General features: G+C 50.9%; 1 protein-coding gene across 2 annotated transcripts in view; it reads left to right on the top strand.

Annotated features, from left to right (window-relative positions):
• epha6 (eph receptor A6) overlaps positions 1–21,027 on the top strand; it is a 1,197,965-nt gene that overhangs the window by 1,161,009 nt on the left and 15,929 nt on the right. For both annotated transcript variants that reach the window (XM_072513912.1, XM_072513911.1), the window contains one exon: positions 11,235–11,384. In XM_072513912.1, the coding sequence (XP_072370013.1) occupies positions 11,235–11,384 (150 nt within the window). The remainder of the gene's footprint in view (positions 1–11,234; positions 11,385–21,027) is intronic.

The following is a 21,027-nucleotide window of genomic DNA, read 5'->3' as shown; positions in this document are numbered from 1 at the left end:
GGCAGGGCAGAAATCAGTCCGGCGCGGGCCTAGCCCCTCAAGATGAGGGCTCGGCCCCTCAAGATGCGGAGAATTCCGCACCTTTGGGGTGGCGCGATGCCGGACTGATTTGCGCCATTTTTGGCGCCGGTTGGCGGACATCGCGCCAATTGCTGAGAATCCCACCCCATATTTTTTAAACATCCGAGGTAAGTATGTGACAATAAATAACCTCCTTTATTTTAAAACTCACCAAAAAGCTTGGTGCTGAAACTATTTAATTGGGAAAATCACTCTGATGTTAAGAAAATACGTGCCCCTTACATACAAAGAAATTAATCACAGGCAATAAAAAGGAACGCATAGGGCTGGATTCTCCCACCACGCCCGCCGCAAGAATGCCACAGGCAAGCCGCGTACAATGGGGAACTCCACTGACCTTGGGGGGATTCACCATTCGCCAGGCGGACGCGGCCAGAGAATCCCGCCCATAGATTTCACCCATGACAGCACGAATGACGAAAATCGACTGGGAGCAGAGCCTCGTGGGAAAGACAGCAGAACAGCAATGGCAGGAGTTTCTGGGAGTAATTGAGGACACAGTACAGAGGTTCATCCCAAAGAAAAGAAAGGTTAGCAGAGGGGGGAATAGGCAGCCATGGCTGACAAAGGAAGTTAGGGAATGCATCAAAGCAAAAGAGAAAGCCTATAATGTGGCAAAGAGTAGTGGGAAGTCAGAAGATTGGGAAGGCTACAAAAACAGAGGATAACAAAGAGAGAAATATGGAAAGAGAGGATCAAATATGAAGGTAGGCTAGCCAGTAACATTAGGAATGATAGTAAAAGTTTCTTTAAATACATTAAAAACAAACGGGAGGCAAAAGTAGACATTGGGCCGCTCCAAAATGACGCTGGTAATCTAGTGATGGAAGACAAGGAAATAGCTGAGGAACTAAATAAGTACTTTGCATCAGTCTTCACAGTAGAAGACATGAGTAATATCCCAACAATTCAGAAGAGTCAGGGGGCAGAGTTGAATATGGTAGCCATCACAAAGGAGAAAGTGCTAGAGAAACTAAGAGGTCTAAAAATTGATAAATCTCCGGGCCCAGATGGGCTACATCCTAGAGTTCTAAAGGAGATAGCTGAAGAAATAGTGGAGGCGTTAGTTATGATCTTTCAAAAGTCACTGGAGTCAGGGAAAGTCCCAGAGGATTGGAAAATCGCTGTTGTAACCCCCCTGTTCAAGAAGGGAACAAGGAAAAAGAGGGAAAATTCTAGGCCAATTAGCCTAACCTCGGTTGTTGGCAAGATTCTAGAATCCATTGTTAAGGATGAGATTTCTAAATTCTTGGAAGTGCAGGGTCGGATTAGGACAAGTCAGCATGGATTTAGTAAGGGGAGGTCGTGCCTGACAAACCTGTTAGAGTTCTTTGAAGGGATAACAAATAGGTTAGACCAAGGAGAGCCAATGGATGTTATCTATCTTGACTTCCAAAAGGCCTTTGATAAGGTGCCTCACGGGGAGACTGCTGAGTAAAATAAGGGCCCATGGTATTCGAGGCAAGGTAGTAACATGGATTGACGATTGGCTGTCAGGCAAAAGGCAGAGAGTTGGGATACAAGGTTCTTTTTCGGAATGGCAACCGGTGACGAGTGGTGTCCCGCAGGGTTCAGTGTTGGGGCCACAGCTGTTCTCTTTATATATTAACGATCTAGATGACGGGACTGGGGGAATTCTGGCTAAGTTTGCCGAAGATACAAAGATAGGTGGAGGGGCAGGTAGTATGGAGGAGGTGGGGAGGCTGCAGAAAGAGTTGGACAGTTTAGGAGAGTAGTCCAAGAAATGGCTGATGAAATTCAACGTGGGCAAGTGCGAGGTCTTGCACTTTGGAAAAAAGAATAGAGGCATGGACTATTTTCTAAACGGTGACAAAATTCATAATGCTGAAGTGCAAAGGGACTTGGGAGTCCTAGTCCAGGATTCTCTAAAGGTAAACTTGCAGGTTGAGTCCGTAATTAAGAAAGCAATGCAATGTTGTCATTTATCTCAAGAGGCTTGGAATATAAAAGCAGGGATGTACTTCTGAAGCTTTATAAAGCATTAGTTAGGCCCCATTTAGAATACTGTGAGCAATTTTGGGCCCCACACCTCAGGAAGGACATACTGGCACTGGAGCGGGTCCAGCGGAGATTCACACGGATGATCCCAGGAATGGTAGGCCTAACATACGATGAACGTCTGAGGATCCTGGGATTATATTCATTGGAGTTTAGGAGGTTGAGGGGAGATCTAATAGAAACTTACAAGATAATGAATGGCTTAGATAGGGTGGACGTAGGGAAGTTGTTTCCATTAGCAGGGGAGACTAGGACCCGGGGGCACAGCCTTAGAATAAAAGGGAGTCACTTTAGAACAGAGATGAGGAGAAATTTCTTCAGCCAGAGAGTGGTGGGTCTGTGGAATTCATTGCCACACAGGGCGGTGGAGGCCGGGACGTTGAGTGTCTTTAAGACAGAAGTTAATAAATTCTTGATTTCTCGAGAAATTAAGGGCTATGGAGAGAGAGCGGGTAAATGGAGTTGAAATCAGCTATGATTGAATGGTGGAGTGGACTCGATGGGCGGAATGGCCTTATCTCCGCTCCTATGTCTTATGGTCTTATGGTCTTATATGGGCAGGATTTACTGACCAACCCACCGCGTGCTTTTTGTCAGCGGTGGCGGCCCGCCAATGGGATTTAGCAACCCCGCCGTTGTCAACGGGATTTCCTGGTGACTGCACCCGTTGTCGCCGGGAAACCCATGCATCGACAAGGGCCGGAATAACCTGCCAGCATGAACAGGCTGTAGATCACGTCCATAGAATGTCAGACCAATGTCGAGTTCTCATGATCTAGACCTCAGTAAATGTCAGTGCTTTTAGAAGGTGCAATATTTTAAAAAAAAATTCTGGTGTACCAATCTGATTATGGAGTAATTTAGCTGATAATCTGCCATTAGCTATTAACCAGCATTATACAAAGTTGTGTGGAAAATGCTATTAAATATTAGATAGCCAAAATTTAAGTTGCAACTATTAAAAATTAGAAATCTAAAATCTAAGTTGTAGGTGTTCAGTGGTGGCATGTAGGAGGAAGTCATACGTTGGGTAGCTCCTGCTTGAGGCTTGATTTTGTGGAACTTAATGGCCGGTCCCAGGGCAATTTTTCAATTAACAGGCGCAGGAATACATAAGGAAGGAGGAGGATGTCTAAAAATCAGAAGAAAACCTCCATGAAGAAGGGGGCGAGTGAAGATTCACCATTGAGCAAAAGGGTCAGCTCGGCAACTGGAAAGATGGCGGAGGCAGGGTCGCTGGGTGGGGCCACGCCATTCACGGCAGAAAAGATGACCAAGGCCGTGAAATTTGAAAAGCCTTTTACCAAACACATGGAGGTGATGAGGAAATGATGACGGCAATGAAGGTGCTGGTGGAGGAGGCGATTGCCCCGATGAAGGCGGCAGTGTCACAAATATCAGCTGAGTTGTAGGAGCAGGGTGAAAAGCTGAAGAGGGTGGAGGAGGCCTTGTCGCAACACAGCGACCAGCTCACCTCGATGGGTGAGGAGCTGCTGAGGAAGGTGGAGGCCTGCAAAAGTCTGAGAGTGAAGGTGGAAGACCTGGAGACAGATCTACCTGTCCGAATCTGAGAATCATGGGCCTGCCCAAAGGGGTGGAGGGCCCGAGATCGACTGAGTACTTTGCCAAGATGTTGGCGGAGCTGCGGCAGGAGGGGAAGATCACTTCCGATTCGAACTGGATCGGGCACACTGGTGGTTGAAGCCTAAACCAAAGGCAAATTAGCTGCCAAGAGCGGTAATAATTTGTTTTCACAGGTACCATGTGAAGGAGAAGGTCTTGAGTTGGGTGAAGCAGAAGCGGGAGGTGCAGTTGGCTGGAGCTGGTATACGCATATACCAGGACTTAACCGTGGAGTTGACGAGGAGGAGAGCAGGCTCCGGCCGAGTGAAGGCGGTATTGCACAACAGCAGCGTGCGGTTCGGCGTAGTGTGCCCAGCTTAGTTGAGGGTGACCTACAACTCGAAAGACTTTTACTTCGAGATGGTAGAAGGGGCAGAGGCATTTGTGAAGGCAGAATGACTGGTGGGTAAGATGGTGAGGTTTCAGATGGAGATGGTGGTGGTGAACCAGGGGGCAAGATATGTGACAGTAACATGGGCGTTGGAGGGGAGGTTGGTGCCGTTGGCAAATGTGTATGGTCCTACCTGGTATGATGCAGGAATTGTGAGGAAGGTGCTTGTGGTCATTCCGGACTTGGCTTTGCATGAGCTAACAGTGGGAGGAAATTGGAATTTGGTACAAGAACCAAGGATGGACAGGTCGCTTCCACGCTCGCTTGCCCAGTCTGGGGGGGGGGGGGGGGGCGCCGCAGTCTGGGCTTAAGAGGTAAATGGGAGCGGTGGACCCGTGGAGATTAGTGCACCCACGGGAGCGGGAGTATTAATTTTTCTCCTTAATTCACAAGGTTTATTCGAGGGTAGACTTTTTTGTAGTAGGGACGGCCTTGCTGGCTGGGATTAAGGGATCAGAGTATTCGGTGATAGCGATCTCAGATCATGCGCACTCTGGGTGGACATTGTCCTGGAGAAGGGGGTAGCGCAGAGACCAGGTGGAGAATGAATGCGGGGTTGCTGGGGGATTGAAGGTTTTGTGAAAATATCAGGGACGTATGTGGGCTTTAACTGTACAGGGGAAGTATCACAGTCGGTGGTATGGGAGGCCCTGAAGGCAGTAGTGAGGGTGGTGGTAATATGATTTAAGGCTAAGGTGGAAAAAGAGGAGAGGGAAGAGCATCAAAGGCTGATAGAGGAGATGTTGGAAGTAGTCAGGTGTACGTGAGATGCAGCTCCAGTACTTTGGGACAGAAGGAGGGAGCTCCAGGCTAGTTTTGACTGGTTGTCTACGGGGAAGGTGGTACACCGACTGAGGTCAGACGAGGGGAGCGATTTATGAATATGGGGAGAAGACTAACTTGAGGAGAAGACTAACTTGGGGAGGGAGACAACGGCAAGGGAAAGAGTCCAGATGCAGGATAGGACGGGGAAATTGGTGATAGTTCTAGACCAGATTAATAAGGTGTTTGAGGAGTTCTATAAAGAGCTGGATAGTTCGGAACCACCGGGGAAGGATCAAGGGATGGGTGAGTTCCTGGACAGATTGGAGTATTCGAGGCTGGAGGAGGAAGATAGGACCACTCTGGAGAGGTCGTGGGGGAACGGGAGGTAAAGCGGGCAATTGGAAGGATGCAATCGAAAGGTGGCAGTGCCAGATGGGTTCCCAATGGTGTATGACAAGAAATATAAAGACAAATTGGCGTCGCTGATGGTGGGGATGTTCGAGGAAGCAAAGGGGGTGTTACCACAAACATTGAGGTAGGCTTTTATCTCCTTGCTGTTAAAGAAAGACAAAGACCTGACAGAGTGGTCGTATATGCCTATATAGCTGCTGAATGTAGACGCCTTGGCGAAGATTCTGGCTGGAGGGGTGCCTCCCGAAGGTGATAGGGGAGAACCAGACAGAGTTTTTGAAAGGAAGGCAGCTATTTTCGAATATCAGGAGGTTACTAAATGTAATTATGACGGCGGCCGAGGGAAAGGGGGCGTAGGTGGTGGTGGCGCTAGATGTGGAAAGGCGTTTGATCGGGTAGAGTGGGGATACTTGATGGCGGTCCTAGAGAGGTTCGGGATTGTGCCGAGATTTACGGAATGGATGCGGCTACTATATAAGGAACCGGTAGTGAGTGTCCACACAAATAATATGAGCTTGGGGTACTTTGCTCTGCACCAGGGTAACAGGGGTGTCCTATGTCCCCTCTGCTATTTGAATTATCAATAGAGCCTTTGGCCATCGCTTTAAGGAGTTTGAAACTGTGGAAGGGAATAGTACGGGAGGGGATGGAACATGGGGTATTTTTCTACGCATTTGCCGTACTATTGCTATATATCTCAGAGCCGTGTACTTTGGTGGGGAATATAATGGGTCTTCCCCGAAGATTTGGGTCTTTTACAGAATATAAATTGCACTTGGAGAAGAGTGAATATTTTTTGGTGTCCTGGCTGGGAGTGGAGGCGGGAGTGGTGGGGCTGCCATTTCGCAGGGCAGCAACCCACGTCAAGTACTTGGGGGTGCAGGTGGTGTGGGATTGAGGAGGCTCCGTAGGTACACTTTTACTAGTGAAAATGGACTTCCAAGGTGGGACAACCTCTCTCTGTCACTGGCGGGTCGGGTGCAGGCGATTAAAATGGATGTGCTGCCGCAATTTTTGTTTTTATTCCAGTGTCTGCCGGTCTTTTTGCCTAAGGCATTCTTCAAGGAAGTGGACGAGTTGGTCACCTCGTTTATATTTTGGGGGGGAAGGTAGCCATGTTCAGGAAGGTGGTCTTACAGAGAGGGTGGCAGGCAGGGGGCCTAGGCCTCTCAAATTTATTATACTATTACTGGGCGACGAATGCGGAAAAGTGAGGAGTTGGGTCATGGGGGGGGGGGGGGGAGGTGGGGATGGGGGAGGGGTGCCCCAGTTGGTTAGGATGGAGGAAGGTCTGTATGGGGGGTCAGGTTTGAGGGCGCTGGCACTGCTCCCAATGACCCCGGGCAAGTCCTCTTGGAGTCCGGTGGTGGTGGCAACACTGAAGATTTGGAGGTAGCTGAGGCAGCACTTTAAGTTGGGAGCTGGGTCAGGGGAGATGCCAATCCGGAGGAATTACAGTTTGAGCCGGGCAGGCTGAATGGGAGGTTTCGGAGGTGGGATGAGAGGAGGATCAGGGTATTAAAGGACCTGTTCCTGGCATGACGTTTTGCAAGGTTGGTAGAGTTGGGGGAGAAATATGGACTGGGGCAAGGGGAAGGGTTTAGGTACCTGCAGCTCTGAGACTTTGCAAGGAGGGAGGTTTCAATAGCCCTGACCCCCTCGTTGTTGGAAGAGATATTGATGGCAGGCGGAATGGAGAAGGGATTGCTGTCAGCAATTTACGGGAAGATTCTGGAGGAGGACAGGGTGTCTATGGAAGGGACTGAGAAGAATATATTAGAGCAGGTAGAATTTTTAAAATATTAGCAGCAGGACTTCACTTAGAGAACTGGAGGTATTCAAGGATGATAGAAGGGAAAGGAAAATGAAAGGTCTTCCATTGATTATGGTGCTGCACATGACCTCGCGTCATCCCAAAATGCTTTGCAGCCAATGGAGTGATTCAGGTGAAACAAAATTCATGAGCAAGCACACACTGGCTGCATTTACTGAATGTGTCACATCAAACTATTTCCATCAGTCTGGCCAGTTACAGACATTAATCCAACCAGTCTATTCCAGCAATTATGCTACACTTAAACCTCCCCCAAATCCTTTCTTAGCTCATTCCATCAGCAAAATCTTTTATTCCCTTCTCCCTCATTTGCTTATATATTCTTTCCTCAAATGCACTTACACTATTTATTTCCACATTCTCAACACTCCTTGGGTAAAGATGTTTTTTATGAATTCTACAATTTAATTTCTTTGTAATTATCATATATTGATCACCTTTGGTTTTGCTTTTTCTCAAAAGTGGCAGGAATTTATATTTTTGGTCAAAACCGGGACCTTGGGATCAAATAGAGGTCAAGGCCCTGCTCTATCTGCAAAGCAAACACCCGGCAGTCATTTTCCCCAGACTAGCCAATTGGTGGCTAGAGGATGTGCTCTCTGTCCAATTAAGGATGGCAGACAGTCTCTCAAAGTGGGAGTGCTAGTAGGAGGCCCTCCAGCATGGAAGGAGCTGAAGCTAAGTAAAGAGAGGCACCGCCCCCTAGGGGCGCCCTCTAAATATTTCTCAAAAGTTCTGAATTAAAAATGGCTCCAGCTGCCAATCCACCATTGTGAAGGGGAAGCTCCTCCACAGTGTGGTTCATGGCTGCAGCTGGGGCTAGACAGGCAGGGAGAACCTGAAAGCCTGTCTGAAGCACTTGAATATGTCTCACTCCCCTGCAGTGTGCTGCTGGGAGACCAACTCCCGGCAATTGATCCTAACCCAAACGGGGACATGCAGGTTGGACAGAAAATACCAATCAGCCATTTAGAATTAGCCTTTCACTTACCTCAATTACACTCATCGAAAGGGCAATTACGGCAAATAAACATGTCCACTCGCCTCCATTCAAATCTCCATTATCACCTGCCTATGGGTGAAAATTCTGCCTCTCGGGCCAGATTCTGGGACTGTGCACAGTCAGGCAGGAGAAGTAAATGGCAGCCAGAGTGTTCATTCAGAGGTCCTGCGCCACTTCTGTCTCAAGCTAGTTTCAAAGATGGGAAAGGGGTGGGGCAGAAACTCCAAACGTACTATGTTATCTATGTTACTACTTAGAAGTTGCCAGCAAAACTTTGGAAGTGGGCACGTCAAACGTATGCAATTTTCAAAGAGATAGCCTCATTTTGGAAACCTTTCGAATTCACACCTGATGAGTTTTTTTTACTTTGTTCATGGGATGTGGGCGTCGTTGGCTGGAACAGCATTTATTGCCCACCCCTGAGGACATTTAAGAGTGAACATGGATTGCAGGCAAGAGAGCCTAAAAGGCAGAAATGGCATTTTCTCCTTTATAGTTCATTATGAAATACTGTAGCCTGAATTTAATTATATTTACTAAAGTGAGAATTGAAAGTGCAATGATTGGAAAAGGTAAGTGACCATGAAACAATGTGGTTTGCAGGTTGTTAGTTCTGACAAGGGGATGCTGTCAAGTGAAAGAACAGTGTTGTAAAAGTGGAAAGGTCTTCAGATACATTAGAATGGATCATCCACTGGATTGACTGCTATACAACATTGTCCAAGATGGAAACTTGTCACCCAGTGTGAAATTAATAGCTAATTTTTGAACCTTTTCCCACAGCTTTCATTCTTTCTTTAAAGAACAGTTTAGCCATCTGGTTGGTTGTGTGAAAGCTTTGGCAGATGTCTGAGCTATTGGCTGTCTGCCAAATCACTAATGTATTCTGCACTGCAGAGTCTGCTCACACAGTGCTGTGCTATGGAATCTCACTTTGATGAATTTACTGCCTTTTAAAATACTAATGGATTCTGCACTGCAGGAATTGTTGGCACAGCTCTCCTGGGAGACAGAGTCTGTTTGTTTTGACAGATTTATGAACTGCTCAGAGGGTAATGTTTTTTAAGTGCCTATTTAAGAGTTGTTTGCTTAATTTTAGAGATTTATGAGGTTATCAAAGATTTTGAGATGTTATTAGAGGATTCATGAGTTTGTTTATCAAGTGGAAACTGGGTGATTTTCTAAGGTGAGTTGGGGGGGTCAGAGTGAAGTGCGGGAAGAACAGAATTGGTGAGAGGGCAAAAGGGGGTAAGGGAGATGAAGAGAGTGAGGGAGGTGAAAAGGGGGTGAGGGTGAGGTTTACTTTACGTTGACCTGCACAACTGGGCTGATGTCTCTGCTAATGGAGGTGGGCCATTTAACCTGGATTTTCAGCATCAGCCCCCCTCCCCCACTGCTGGGATGGAGGTAGGATTGTGATGCTGGGAAAATTCCAGACTTCTGGGGCGTCATTCTCCGACCCCCCGCCGGGTCGGAGAATGGCCGTTGGCCGCCGTGAATCGCGCCCCGCCCCCGACGAAGTCTCCCGTACCATAGATTGGGCGGGGGCGGGAATCGGGCCGCGCCGGTTGGCGGGACCCCCCCGCTCAATTCTCCGGCCCGGATGGGCCGAAGTCCCGCCCAGAAATTGCCTGTCCCGCCGGTGTAAATCAAAGCTGGTATTTACCGGCGGGACCAGGCGGCGTGGGCGGGCTCCGCGGTCCTGGGGGGGCGCGGGGCGATCTGACCCCAGGGGTGCCCCCACGGTGGCCTGGCCCGCGATCAGGGCCCACCGATCCGCGGGCGGGCCTGTGCCGTGGGGGCACTCTTTCCCTTCCGCCTCCGCCACGGCCTCCACCATGGCAGAGGCAGAAGATACTCTCCCCACTGCGCATGGGCGGGAAACTGTCGGCGGCCGCTGACGCTCCCGCGCATGCGCCACATTTCCGCGCCAGCTGGCGGGGCACCAAACGCCATTTCCACCAGTTGGCGGGGCAACAAACGCCATTTCCGCCAGCTGGCGGGGCGGAAATCCCTCCGGCGCCGGCCTAGCCCCTCAATGTTGGGGCTCGGCCCCCAAAGATGCGGAGCATTCCTCACCTTTGGGCCAGCGCAATGCCCGTCTGATTGGCGCCGTTTTTGGTGCCAGTCGGCGGACATCGCGCCGTTGGGGGAGAATTTCGCCCCTGGTTCCCCCTCTATGATAAGAATCTGCACTCCTCCTCCCCACAGTTCCCCACCACCCCTGTGTCTACTCTATCAAAACTGTCTGCAATTTTAAAGACCTAATATTGGTTCATTCCGCAACCTTTTCTTTTCAAGGGAAAGAAAACCTAGACAGTTCACAGTTACAAACTCACATTTCTGGCATTATCAATGTAAATCTGTCTTTGTGATGTTGATTGAAGGATAAATATTGACCAGGACGCGAGGGATAACTGTCCTGCACATCTGTAAGATAGTGCCACGGGACCATTTCATCTACCCAAGCAGGCAGATGGGGCCTCAGTTTAACACTTCATCAGAAGGACAGTGAGGCACTCCTTCTATACTACTTTGGAGTGTCAACATGAATTTTCGTGCTCAAGTCCTGGAGTGGGGTTTGAGCCCAGAACCTTCTAACTCTAAGGCGAGTACACTATCAACAGAGTCAAGGCTGACACAATTGGTTCATTTTATTCTTTATGCCTGCTTTCTGCAGGGGAAATAAACTAATGGATTTTTTTTCATGCTATGGACTAATTATCTAATTGCATGAGTGAGCCCTATTCCCTGTCATAACTTTTTTTTAAAATGGTTTTAGGCTGTATTTATTGTTTTCCTCAGTATTCAGTCCAAATATTTCTCAACAAATATTCAGGTCTTGATAATTGACAGGTTGCTGGTCTGAGCAAAGGAGACTAATCTGGCCAAACCTTTTGTGTTCAGCTGATTAACTGTGACTATAAAAAAGACACATAATGAAAGGTGTTCAAATGTGCTTTGTCGATGGTCAAACTGAATTGAATTCTCATCTGATATAACCTTTTGATTCAGATCCAAATAATGTAGGCATCTCCATGTGTAACAGAAGGAGTATGTTTTGATTTTGTATATAATGAATCAAATAATGTTTCCTTTTTCTGCAGATTACCAGAATCGCCTGGTGAACTCCCAGAATTCTCTTTTTTTGTCTCAGTAAATGATTGGCTGGACTCAATCAAAATGGAACAGTACAAGAACAACTTCATGGCTGCAGGCCTCACAACTCTGGATTCCGTCACAAGGATGAGTATTGAGTAAGTGAATTATAATAACATAAAGTCTTATTGTGAGTGAGCAAAACTCAGTTCACTGAAACCACTGCCTGGGTAGCATTTGCAACAGTTGCTATGTGACCTTCCAGTGAGGCATGCATATGGTTTGCACCAATAGAAATTGTGAACCTGGCTAGATTGAGCTAGGACCAGTATTCCTGAGACATGCCTGCATCCAACAGTGCTGATATTACCCAATAACACGAGATCATCTTATTTCAGTATTCTAGCAGTGCTGTAAGCATATAATGCATGATGTGCTGGATGGCCAAGGGGCTCAATTGGGAATAGCACATATCAGTAGCCAGGGAAAAGCCACTCGCTTCTTGTACAATACCATGATGATATATTTGCCATTAGTCAGCCACTGGGGACCAAGTTCTCCTGGCTTGAGTTGATTATTGGAGGATTTTTTAAAAAGACAGCAGCAAGTGAGGGTAGCCCGAGGATGTGCCAGCCAGGAGTATTTTTATTCCCTCAGGACCTCCCTCTTCTAAACAAGCACTTCACATCTGGAACACCAGTCAAAAATTGCAGTCAAACTGTGAAGAGACTCCTAATTTATAATGAATTGTAGCTGCTTAATTCTTAATGCGTTTTGTGTGCAAGTTTTCAATATTCTTTCCTAGTCTGAGGGAGGTATCGGGTTGTGTTTGCTATATCAGGTGCATGATAAGCTTCAATTCTTCATGCCTGACAACATGAGTGACCAATATCCATTGCATATCAATGTAACGGACACCAGCCATGTTATCGACCCCCAAACAATCAGCACAAATCTCCAGTGTTCCAACTCTTTATAGTCACTTGCTAAAATGTGTTTTGTAACATGTATGAGATCTTTTTACTTCCGCTCCATCTAATGACACCCTAGTCCTCTAAGCTTAGTGAAAAAATCTCTCTCCTTTCCTCCATTCTGTTGTACCATTTTCGAGTGTGATCGCACTGAAAAGTTTCTCAGTGTCATTTGTGGCGGGTTTTGCTGGGTGTTTCCCATAGGCTCTGCCGGTGAGTTACCTACCACCATCTAACTGCACCTAGCCACTTTTTGGGGCCCTGGGGAACTTTTCACCAGTTTAGCCCACACTTTGAATTATTTTCATCACTGGGGAGTTGAACTCACTGGCCAGACCGGCTCCTCGGAGATTGGGCCGCCCAGATCTCTTAAGTCAGCTTGAGGGTCCCCCATACCTCCCACCCACAAGCATTGTCACCCCCCCACACTCATTGGCATTACCCCCCCCCCCAAGTGAGGTCACCCCGCTATGGGGTCCCTGAGTGCCCACCCTCTTCAGGCTGCCCCCTCCAAACTCCCTAACAGACCCCCCTGTCGTGTTGTGTGTTCTGATGCACAAATGATCCAACACGGTTGTAGATGGTACAACTCAGTTTTATCGTCCAAACAACTGTAACAAGTAACTACTGGCTTGGGTACGTGCTTCACCAGCTAACCTGTGGACCCAGCCCTATCACTATCTTAGTGAGGCACTCAGCACATGGTCTATGTCTGAGTGGCGCGCTGTGAGTTCTGTGCTCTGAGCTATCTCCTGGTAGAATGAGCGGAACTGTGGTGTTCCCTGTTTTATAGTGCGTGTGCTCTCACTGGTGATTGCCTGCGATGTTATGTGTGTGTTGGTTGGTCCAACTGCCTGTCCATCAGTGTGTGTGTGATTGCACCATGATATGTTAATGTGGGTATCATGACATCCCCCCTTTCACAAAGGATGTGTGCCTACATGATAATAAATAGAAATGTGTACTGAGTGCATCTGAGTATGTGTGTGCAATATTTACAACATGTACATGAGGCTAAACTATATACAGAGGAAAGTGTCAGGTGCAACAGAACAACGACGTTGTACCAATAAAGGAACAAATGCAATCAACAAACGACGAGAGAAAGCTTCTGGAACAATGAACGAAAAGATAAGAAACGTGTTAACAGTAATATAAAACAATTCAGTGAGTCCAATGTGCTAACAGGCTCATAAGTCAAGTCTCTTAGGTGGGTGACGAATTTGGGTTGACCGCCTCAAGGGTGGGTCAGGATCCATCGGCTGAGGAATGGGCCTGGCCACGGGCGATAGAGGAAGAGGCAGAGTGTCAGGAAGCTCAACAAAGTCGACACCAGGGACAACAGGAGGGCGTGGCACCGGTGCATGATCTCGTAGCGAGCGCGGAACCAGACGAAGGGCCCGCCGATTACGGCGGCGAATGGAGCCATCAGGCATACGAACCAGGAATGAGTGGGGAGCCACGTGGTGGAGAACCTCGGCGGTTGCCGACCAGCCACCCTCCAGTAGGTGTATGCAGACATTGTCTCCAGGCGCCAGGGCAGGAAGATCAGTCGCCCGAGTGTCATGTGCCACCTTCTGCTGAGCACGCTGTTGTTGCATCCTTTGCAATACTGGAGCATGGTCAAGGTCAGGAACATGAATGGATGGCACAGTGGTCCTGAGGGTGCGACCCATCAACAGCTGGGCTGGCGAGAGGCCCGTGAACAGTGGGGCCGAGCGATAGGCCAGCAGGGCTAAACAGAAGTCAGATCCGGCATCAGCAGCGTTGCAGAGGAGCCGCTTCACAATGTGGATGCCCTTTTCCGCCTTGCCATTCGACTGAGGATGCAAGGGACTGGACGTCATGTGTGTGAAGTTGTATGAAGTGGCAAAGGAAGACCATTCTTGACTCGCAAAGCAAGGCCCGTTGTCAGACATGACGATGAGCGAAATTCCATGGCGAGCAAAGGTTTCTTTGCATGCCCGGATGACAGCTGATGACGTCGTGTCGTGCAGGCGTATGACTTCCGGATAACTTGAGAAGTAGTCAATCAGAATAATGTAGTCCCTGCCGAGCGCATGAAAGAGGTCCATGCCCACCTTCGCCCAGGGGGACGTGACCAACTCACGGGGCTGAAGGGTCTCAGGGGGTTGCGCTGGCTGAAACCTCTGGCAGGTGGGGCAGTTGAGCACCATGTTGGCGATGTCGTCGCTGATGCCCAGCCAGTACACAGCCTCTCGGGCCCTCCGTCTGCACTTTTCAACTCCGAGATGGCCTTCATGCAGTTGTTGGAGGACAAGCCGGTGCATGCTGTGTGGGATCACGATCCGGTCCAACTTCAAGAGGACACCATCAATGACGGCCAAGTCGTCCCGGACGTTGTAAAATTGTGGGCACTGCCCCTTGAGCCACCCTTCCGTCATGTGGCGCATCACACGTTGTAGAAGGGGGTCAGCCGCAGTCTCACAGCGAATGTGGGCCAGACGTGCATCAGTGGCTGGCAGATTGGCCGATGTGAAGGCTACCTGTGCGTCGACCTGACAAACGAACCCCTCCGAGTCGGGCGGTGTGTTGACTGCCCTGGACAGAGCATCTGCGATGATGAGATACTTCCCCGGGGTGTAGACAAGTTGGAAGTCGTACCTTCGGAGCTTGAGCAGAATGCGCTGGAGGCGAAGAGTCATGTCGTTGAGGTCCTTCTGAATGATGCCGACCAGGGGGCGATGGTCGGTCTCCACAGTGAACTGCGGAAGACCATATACATAGTCGTGAAACTTGTCGATGCCAGTCAACAAGCCTAGGCACTCCTTCTCAATCTGCGCATAGCGCTGTTCTGTGGGGGTCATGGCCCGCGACGCAATAGCGACCGGAGCCCATGATGCGGTGTCGTCCCGTTGGAGGAGTACCGCCCCAATGCCAGACTGGCTGGCGTCGGTTGAGATCTTTGTTTCCCGTGTGGTTTCGAAAAACGCCAGTACCGGGGCGGTGGTGAGCTTGACCTTAAGCTTCTCCCATTCACTCTGGGGTGCGGGCAGCCACTGGAATTCCGTTGTCTTTTTGGCCAGGTGGCGAAGAGCAGTCGTGTGCGAAGCAAGGTTAGGAATGAACTTCCCCAGGAAGTTGACCATCCCGAGAAAGCGCAGCACTGCCTTCTTGTCTGACGGCTGCTGCATGGCTGCGATGGCTGCCACTTTGTCGGCATTCAGCCGCACACCCGACCGGGAGATGTGGGGCGTCATTCTCCGACCCCCGCCGGGTCGGAGAATGGCCGTTGGCCGCCGTGAATCCCGCCCCCGCCCCCGCAGAAGTCTCCGGTACCGGAGATTGGGCGGAGACGGGAATCGGGCCGCGCCGGTTGGCGGGACCCCCCGTTGGATTCTGCAGCCCGGATGGGCCGAAGTCCCGCCCAGGAATTGCCTGTCCCGCCGACGTAAATCAAACCTGGTATTTACCGGCGGGACCAGGCGGCGTGGGCGGGCTCCGGGGTCCTGGGGGGGGCACGGGGCGATATGACCCCGGGGGGTGCCCCCACGGTGGCCTGGCCCGCGATCGGGGCCCACCGATCCACGGGCGGGCCTGTGCCGTGGGGGCACTCTTTCCCTTCCGCCTCCGCTACGGCCTCCACCATGGCGGAGGCGGAAGAGACTCTCCCCACTGCGCGGGAAACTGACAGCGGCTGTTGACGCTCCTGCGCATGCGCCGGGAAACTGACAGCGGCCGCTGATGCTCCCGCGCATGCGCCGCATTTCCGCGCCAGCTGGCGGGGCAACAAACGCCATTTCCGCCAGCTGGCGGGGCGGAAATCCCTCCGGCGTCGGCCTAGCCCCTCAATGTTGGGGCTAGGCCGCCAAAGATGCGGAGCATTCCGCACCTTTGGGCCGGCGCGATGCCCGTCTGATTGGCGCCGTCTTTGGCGCCAGTCGGCGGACATCCCGCCGTTGGGGGAGAATTTCGCCCGTGGTCCCCCAAGAACTTTAGCTCAGTCTGGCCAAAAGAGCACTTGGCTTGGTTAAGGCGCAGGCCCTGATCCCGTATCCGTGCAAAGACGCGCTGGAGACGACTGATGTGCTCCTGTGGTGTGGTGGACCAGATGATAATGTCGTCTACGTAGACGCGTAACCCTTCGATGCCCTCCATCATCTGTTCCATGATTCGACGGAACACTTCGGAGGCCGAAATGATGCCGAATGGCATCCTATTGTAGCAGTATCTGCCAAATAGAGAGTTGAAAGTGCACAGCTTCCTGCTGGACTGATCCAATTGAATTTGCCAAAAGCCCTTTGAGGCATCAAGCTTGGTGAATATTTTTGCCCGAGCCATTTCGCTCGTGATTTCTTCCCGTTTGGGTATGGGGTAGTGTTCCCTCATAATGTTGTGGTTCAAATCTTTTGGGTCGATACAGGTCCGGAGCTCGCCGGAGGGCTTCTTGATGCACACCATGGAGCTGACCCATGGCGTTGGCTCCGTGACCCGGGAAAGCACTCCTTGGTCCTGCAGCTCCTGCAGCTGCTGCTTGAGGCGGTCCTTGAGTGGTGCTGGGACCCTACGAGGTGCGTGAATGACAGGGGTGGCGTCCGGTTTGAGACGTATTTTGAACGTGTAGGGCAGTGTTCCCATGCCCTCGAAAACCTCCTGGTTGTGCGCGAGGAGTGAGTGGAGCTGCGCCCTAAAGTCTGCGTCCGTGAAATCGGACGTGCCTTCTGGAGACGGTGTGTACCCGCTGAACGAGGTGGAGGATCTTGCACGCCTGTGCGCCTAACAGAGAGTCCTTCAAGGATCCTACGAGTTCAAATGATAATGTGGCTTTGTGTGAGTTGTGTGTAACATCGAGCTGGCAGGACCCCGTGGCCGGGTGACGTTTCCATTGTAGTCAACCAGCTGACAGTGGGATGGAAGAATCGGTGGTTTAACTTTCAGGTTCTGGAAGGCTGACCATGCGAGGAGATTGGTGGAGGCACCAGTGTCCAGGCGAAATGTGATCTGGGATCGGTTGACCGTTCGGGTGGCACACCACTCATCGCCCGGATCAATGCTGTGCACTGGCAGCGGCTGGTGGTTCCGACTTGGGGACATCCGGTTCTTGTAGATTACCGCAACGTGGAAGGGCTCCCTGACTTCGGTATCGCTGGTCTACATACTATCCGGATATGACTCAGTGTAGGGGGGCTGAATCGCCCGCACATCCCTGCGAGGCTGGCGGAATTGTTGGGAGTTGGCAGGTTGAGCTGCTCGACAGCAGGCAGCGTAGTGGCCCATCCTGCCACAGCGGAGGCATTGTTGCGCTTTGGACGGACATTGCCGCTTTAAGTGGGCAGAGCCACAGTTTCCGCACGTCGTGACGTCATGGCGTTCGTTGCGCCACTGCGCATGCGCGGTGCGGTCCTGCGTAGAACGCGCCTGCGCATCACAGCCCTCTTTTGGCGCGTACAAGCGCGGGAGGCCTCAGAAAGCGCGCAAAATGGCCGTCTTCATCCGAGCCGCGGGCTGGGAGGAACTCGATCGACTGGACCCACTCCTCCTCGTAGGACACGAGCCGTGCTGTTTCGGCCACCTGGATTTGGGAGTACCGGCAGGTCGCGTTCTCATGGAGAACGCAGGTCTCGATGGCAGTCGCTAGGGTGAGGCGCTTTATTTTAAGGAGCTGCTGGCGTAGGGTGGCCGAGATGACCCCAAAAACGATCTGATCCCATATCATGGAGTCGGAGATGGCCTTGTAGCCGCAGGACTGCGCGAGGATACGGAGGTGTGTCAAGTAAGATTGGAAAGGCTCATCCTTACCCTGCAGGCGCTGCTGGAATAGGTACCTCTCGAAGCTCTCATTGACTTCCACGCTGAAGTGTTCCTCAAACTTCAGAAGCACCGTCTTATATTTTGTTTTGTCCTCGCCTTCCACGAATGCCAGGGAGTTATAGATGTGGATCGCTTGTTGCCCCACCGTGGAGAGGAGGAGGGCGATCTTCCTGGTGTCCGATGCATTCTCCCTGTCTGTGGCTTCTAGGAAGAGCTGGAAGCGCTGTTTAAACAGCTTCCAGTTTACGCCGAGATTTCCAGCGATTCGGAGCTGCTGCGGCGGGCTGATGTTTTCCATGGAGCAGGATGGCGGATTTCTGAAAGGGTGCAGGTAGGTCTCACAGTCGCTGGTTCGTGTTGGGTGTTCTGATGCACAAATGATCCAACACGGCTGTAGATGGTACAACTCAGTTTTATTGTCCAAACAACTGTAACAAGTAACTACTGGCTTGGGTACGTGCTTCACCAGCTAACCTGTGGACCCAGCCCTATCACTATCTTAGTGAGGCACCAGCACATGGTCTATGTCTGAGTGGCGCGCTGTGAGCTCTGTGCTCTGAGCTATCTCCTGGTAGAATGAGCGGGAACTGTGGTGTTCCCTGTTTTATAGTGCGTGTGCTCTCACTGGTGATTGGCTGCGATGTTATGTGTGTGTTGGTTGGTCCAACTGCCTGTCCATCAGTGTGTGTGTGATTGCACCATGATATGCTAATGTGGATATCATGACACCCCCCTTCCAGGACCCCACTCTTCACCCTTCCCAACCTCCCAAGGCCGCTACATAACTGCCCTACAACTCCCCCCACACTTCACACCCACACCCCCACCCTCGTTTCATCGGCTCATGCCCTGACCATTTTTATTTATTTTTTTTTAACGCATTTTTTTTTAAAAACGCACTTTATTCAAACTTGTATCAAAGTAGGTTACAGCAAATAAACACTCCGGGAAGCATTCTTCCCAACAATCAACTATACAGTTTGTACAGATTTTTCTCCTTTTTCACCCCCCCCCTCCTCATCATCCACTCCCCCACCCCTCTGCAACGAACAGCTCCTCAAACACAGTCACAAACATCCCCCACCTTTTCTCAAACTGCCCTGCTGAGCCCCTTAACTCATACTTTATCTTCTCTAACCGCAGGAAGTCGTACAGGTCACCCAACCATGCTGCTACCCCCGGTGGCGATGCCGACCGCCACTCCAGCAAAATTTGTTGCCGTGCAATCAGAGGGGCGAAGGCCATGACATCGGCCTTCCTCCTCTCCATGAGTCCAAAGATGTGCAGGTTAGGTGGATTGGCCATGATAAATTGCCCTTAGTGTCCAAAAAGGTTGGGTGGCGTTACGGGGATAGGGTGGAAGTGAGGGCTTAGGTAGGGTGCTCTATCCAAGGGCCGGTGCAGACTCGATGGGCCGAATGGCCTCCTTCTGCACTGTAAATTCTATGAACTCCGGCATCTCTGAAACCCAAATATCGCCACCAAAGGGTCCGGGTCCACTCCCTCCTCCACGATCCTGGCTAAGACCGCGAACACTCCCGCCCAGAATCTTCCCAATTTTTCACAAACCCAAAATATGTGCGCATGATTCGCTGACCCCAGCCCACACCTATCACACTCACCTGCTACCCCCTGAAAGAACCTACTCATTCTCGCCCGAGTCATATGCACCCTGTGCACCACCTTAAACTGTATCAGGCTCATCCTTGCACAAGAGGTGGTCCCGTTTACCCTTCGCAGTGCCTCACTCCATACTCCCCAATTGATCTCCATTCCCATCCACTTCCCATTTCTCCTTGATCTTCACCACCCGCTCGCCTCCCTGCTCCCCCAGCCACTTATATATATCCCCAATTCTTCCCTCCCCTTCCACATCCGGAAGCAGCAGTCGCTCCAGCAGGGTGTATCCCAGCAATCTAGGGAACCCCTTCCAGACCTGTCGTGCAAAGTCCCTAACCTGTAGACACTTGAACTCACTACCCCTCGGCAGCTCTACCCTCTCCCTTAGCTCCTCCAGACTGGCGAACCCTTCCTCCAAATACAAATCCCTCACCTTGACCAGCCCCACTTCCCTCCACCTCCTGAATACACTATCCATCCCCCCCCCGGCTCAAACCCATGATTCTCGCACAGCGGCGTTAGCACCGACATCCCTTCCACCGTAAAATGCCTCCTCAGCTGATTCCATATCTTCACCGTGGACTGCACCACTGGGCTCCCTGAATACCTACTCGGAGCCATTGGCAACGCTGCCGCCACCATAGCCCTCAAACTAGACCCCTTACAAGATTCCTCCTCCATCCTAACCCACTCTGCCCTTTCTCCTCCCCACCACCGCCGCACCTTGCCACATTCACCGCCCAATAATAATGAAGCAAGTTTGGCAACGCCAACCCCCCCTGCTGCCTCTGTAGCAGTGTCCTCCCCACCCTCGGCACCTTCCCCGCCCATACAAAGTCAGAGATGATGGTGCCTACTTTCCGAAAAAGACCTTTGGTATAAAGATCGGGGGAGCCTGAAAGATAAACAAGAACCTCGGCAGAGTATTCATTTTCACCACTTGGACCCTCCCCGCCAACGTTAAGTGCAGTGTATCCGACCTCCCTGGCCTCCTCCACCAGCTTCGTTAAGTTCCACTTATGGAGCCCCGTCCATTCCCTCGCTACCTGAATCCCCAAGTACCTAAACCTATCCCCCGCTACCGTAAATGGCATCCCCCCTAAATTAGACCGCTGTGCCAGCTCATTCACCGGAAAACCTCGTTTTTCCCTACATTCAGCTTGTATCCCGAGAACCCTCGAAACCTCCCCAACAGGCCCATAATCCTTCCCATACTCTCCATTGGATCCGAAACATACAGCAAGAGGTCATTGGCATAGAGCGACCCCCGATGCTCCCTCTGTCCCCTCATTATCCCCTGCCACTCTGCCGACCCCCTGAGAGCCATTGCCAACGGCTCTATGGCCAGCACAAACAGCAGCGGCGACAGCGGGCACCCCTGCCTCGTACCCCTGTGTAAGTCAAAGCTTCGTGAGCTCATATCATTCGTCCTCACCCT

This window comes from Scyliorhinus torazame, chromosome 8 (genome assembly GCF_047496885.1).
Source record: "Scyliorhinus torazame isolate Kashiwa2021f chromosome 8, sScyTor2.1, whole genome shotgun sequence".
In the NCBI taxonomy this organism is placed as follows: Eukaryota; Metazoa; Chordata; class Chondrichthyes; order Carcharhiniformes; family Scyliorhinidae; genus Scyliorhinus; species Scyliorhinus torazame.
Note: the sequence above shows the minus strand (reverse complement) of the source record. Positions and strands in the feature narration are given on the sequence as shown.